General features: G+C 43.2%; 1 protein-coding gene across 1 annotated transcript in view; it reads left to right on the forward strand.

The window, feature by feature from the left end:
* The window catches only part of LOC101850885 (legumain), a gene marked incomplete in the record, with an annotated part of 10,107 nt that extends 8,292 nt beyond the window's left edge, over positions 1 to 1,815 (forward strand). Inside the window, 2 exon segments of the mRNA XM_005097368.3 lie at positions 507 to 712; positions 1,425 to 1,815. Coding sequence (XP_005097425.2) covers positions 507 to 712; positions 1,425 to 1,671 — 453 coding nt within the window.
* Positions 1,816 to 2,076: the final 261 nt, after the last annotated feature.

Below are 2,076 nucleotides of genomic sequence, written 5' to 3' on the forward strand. Positions count from 1 at the left end.
AGAGAGAGAGAGAGAGAGGTGTATTCACCGAGTAACAGATTAAATAATGTTCGCCCCCGGGGGACGCTAACAACCCAAGTCAAGACTTCGTTATCGGTACAGGCATCTGTGCTGTACCTGTTACGAGCTCTGCATTCACACAAGCTAGGACACGAGTTCGATTCCCGAATGGGAGAATCTTTCTCAAGCATGTCGGTCTTTCTGCTGGGATGTTGTAGTCCTCTCATCCCCGGCACGCCCTGCCAGCCAGGGTCGAAGTTTGATTCTTTAATAATCTCAACTCTGCCGATATAGGGGAGTGAACCACTTACATAATGATGTATTTTCTTTATTAGCCTCATTCAGGTTTTGAGCCACGATTATCCGTACCACAGTTCATGATGGTAAAAAGTGATTCTTCGATATGTCAGCATAAAAACAAATAAACAAACAAGCAATCAAGTAAACAAACAAACAGCAAACAGTGAAAAAAACAAAAATCGTAATAAGTTTTTTTCCTCCCTCAGCTGATCAGCAACTCTACTAAGCCTACCCGCGCCGTGGACCAGGTGCCCAGTGAGATGGTCAGTCTCCAGACACTGAAGAACCGCATCCAGGCAGCCCCTGCAAACTCTCAGCTCAAGTCTCGTCTTGAGGGAGAACTGGTCAAGCTGCAGACGACAATGACCCAGACCCACGACCTCATCTGGGATATTGTGAGAACTGTGTACAGGTAAGAGTGAAATAACTTTTGGCACGGGAAACTACAAGTACACGGAAGGGGGTTCGAAGTAGTTCCCGTGGTGCAGAAAGTAACACATTTAGCAAAGCCATCCCCCCCCCCTCCCTTTTAGTGGTCACTACATCCATCATCACAATTTGTTCTGCTGCTTATCCACATTTGAATGCATCATCTTATGTAAACTTTTATGCCAATGTGTATGTGAAGTTTACAATATCTGTGATTTTCAAATCTAGATTCAGCAATGAGCCTATAGTTCTCTCACTACTTCAATCATTATCAAAGTCATGATCAGCACAATCACTTGATGAACTAGATATTTAAACACACTTTTAATCAAAATCCAGGTAGGAAAATCTTTATTGGACTGCGATCGTTAGTTCTCCTCCACTATACTAGGTCCGTTTGAAAAGTCAAACTTCAATAATCTGAGACATACACAATAAAAACAAATACCCCCTTTCCCCCAGAATATACCTCAAAATGACGCTATAAAAGAACATGAATATATTTAGAGTGCTTTCCCTTTACTCATGTGTATATAGATAAAGACAGAGCTATCCTTTTACCGAACGTCCAGTTTCGTAAAGAGAGACGGTATGGGTTTTGTGAGAATACTGATCAAACGAACAATGACGGAAACTAGACGTACAAGATTTCTCTCCTGTGGCGCTGAATGAGTGAATGTTTTCTCCTTTCATAGCGAGGTCCCAGAGAAGACCGCCTACGACCGCGTCATGAAGACCCACGAAGACATCAAGAGCTTTGACTGCTACTACTCTGTGGTGGACACTCTCCTCGGATTCTGTCCAGGCCTTGACGTCACCAAGAACGACTTCGCCCTCAGGAAGTTTTACGCTCTGGTCAATCTTTGCAACCACAACGAAGTGGGCAGGATCATCTCTGCTGCTGAGACCGCCGCTGTGATCAACCCTCTATGTCGTTTTTAAGCCATAATGCTTCACTGCCATGGCCAGAGAGTAATCCTATCTACACTCTTTGGTTCTCATTATGTAGTATTTCTCTGACAGCTATTTTTCGCAATGTATGTGAAACAATCGTTTTAATAAAATGGAGTTCTTATATACACTGTGTACATGGTCTTGAGTCGGTCACTTCATTCCGCCAAATTGGAACAAACCTTCTATCTTGTCCAACTTCTATCGCCCTGAGCTTTCTTCATTCTTTCCTATTACACTTCTATTGTCCTGATCTCTCCTAAATCTTTCCCATCAAACATGTATTGTCCTGATATCTTTTCCTTCTTTCTTATCCAACATCTATCGCCCTGATCTCTCCTCCTTTAACCACCTACACGCCCAGACACCAGCCTCTCCTCTACAAACCTCAATGCC

This window comes from Aplysia californica, unplaced genomic scaffold, assembly GCF_000002075.1.
Source record: "Aplysia californica isolate F4 #8 unplaced genomic scaffold, AplCal3.0 scaffold00153, whole genome shotgun sequence".
In the NCBI taxonomy this organism is placed as follows: domain Eukaryota; kingdom Metazoa; phylum Mollusca; class Gastropoda; order Aplysiida; family Aplysiidae; genus Aplysia; species Aplysia californica.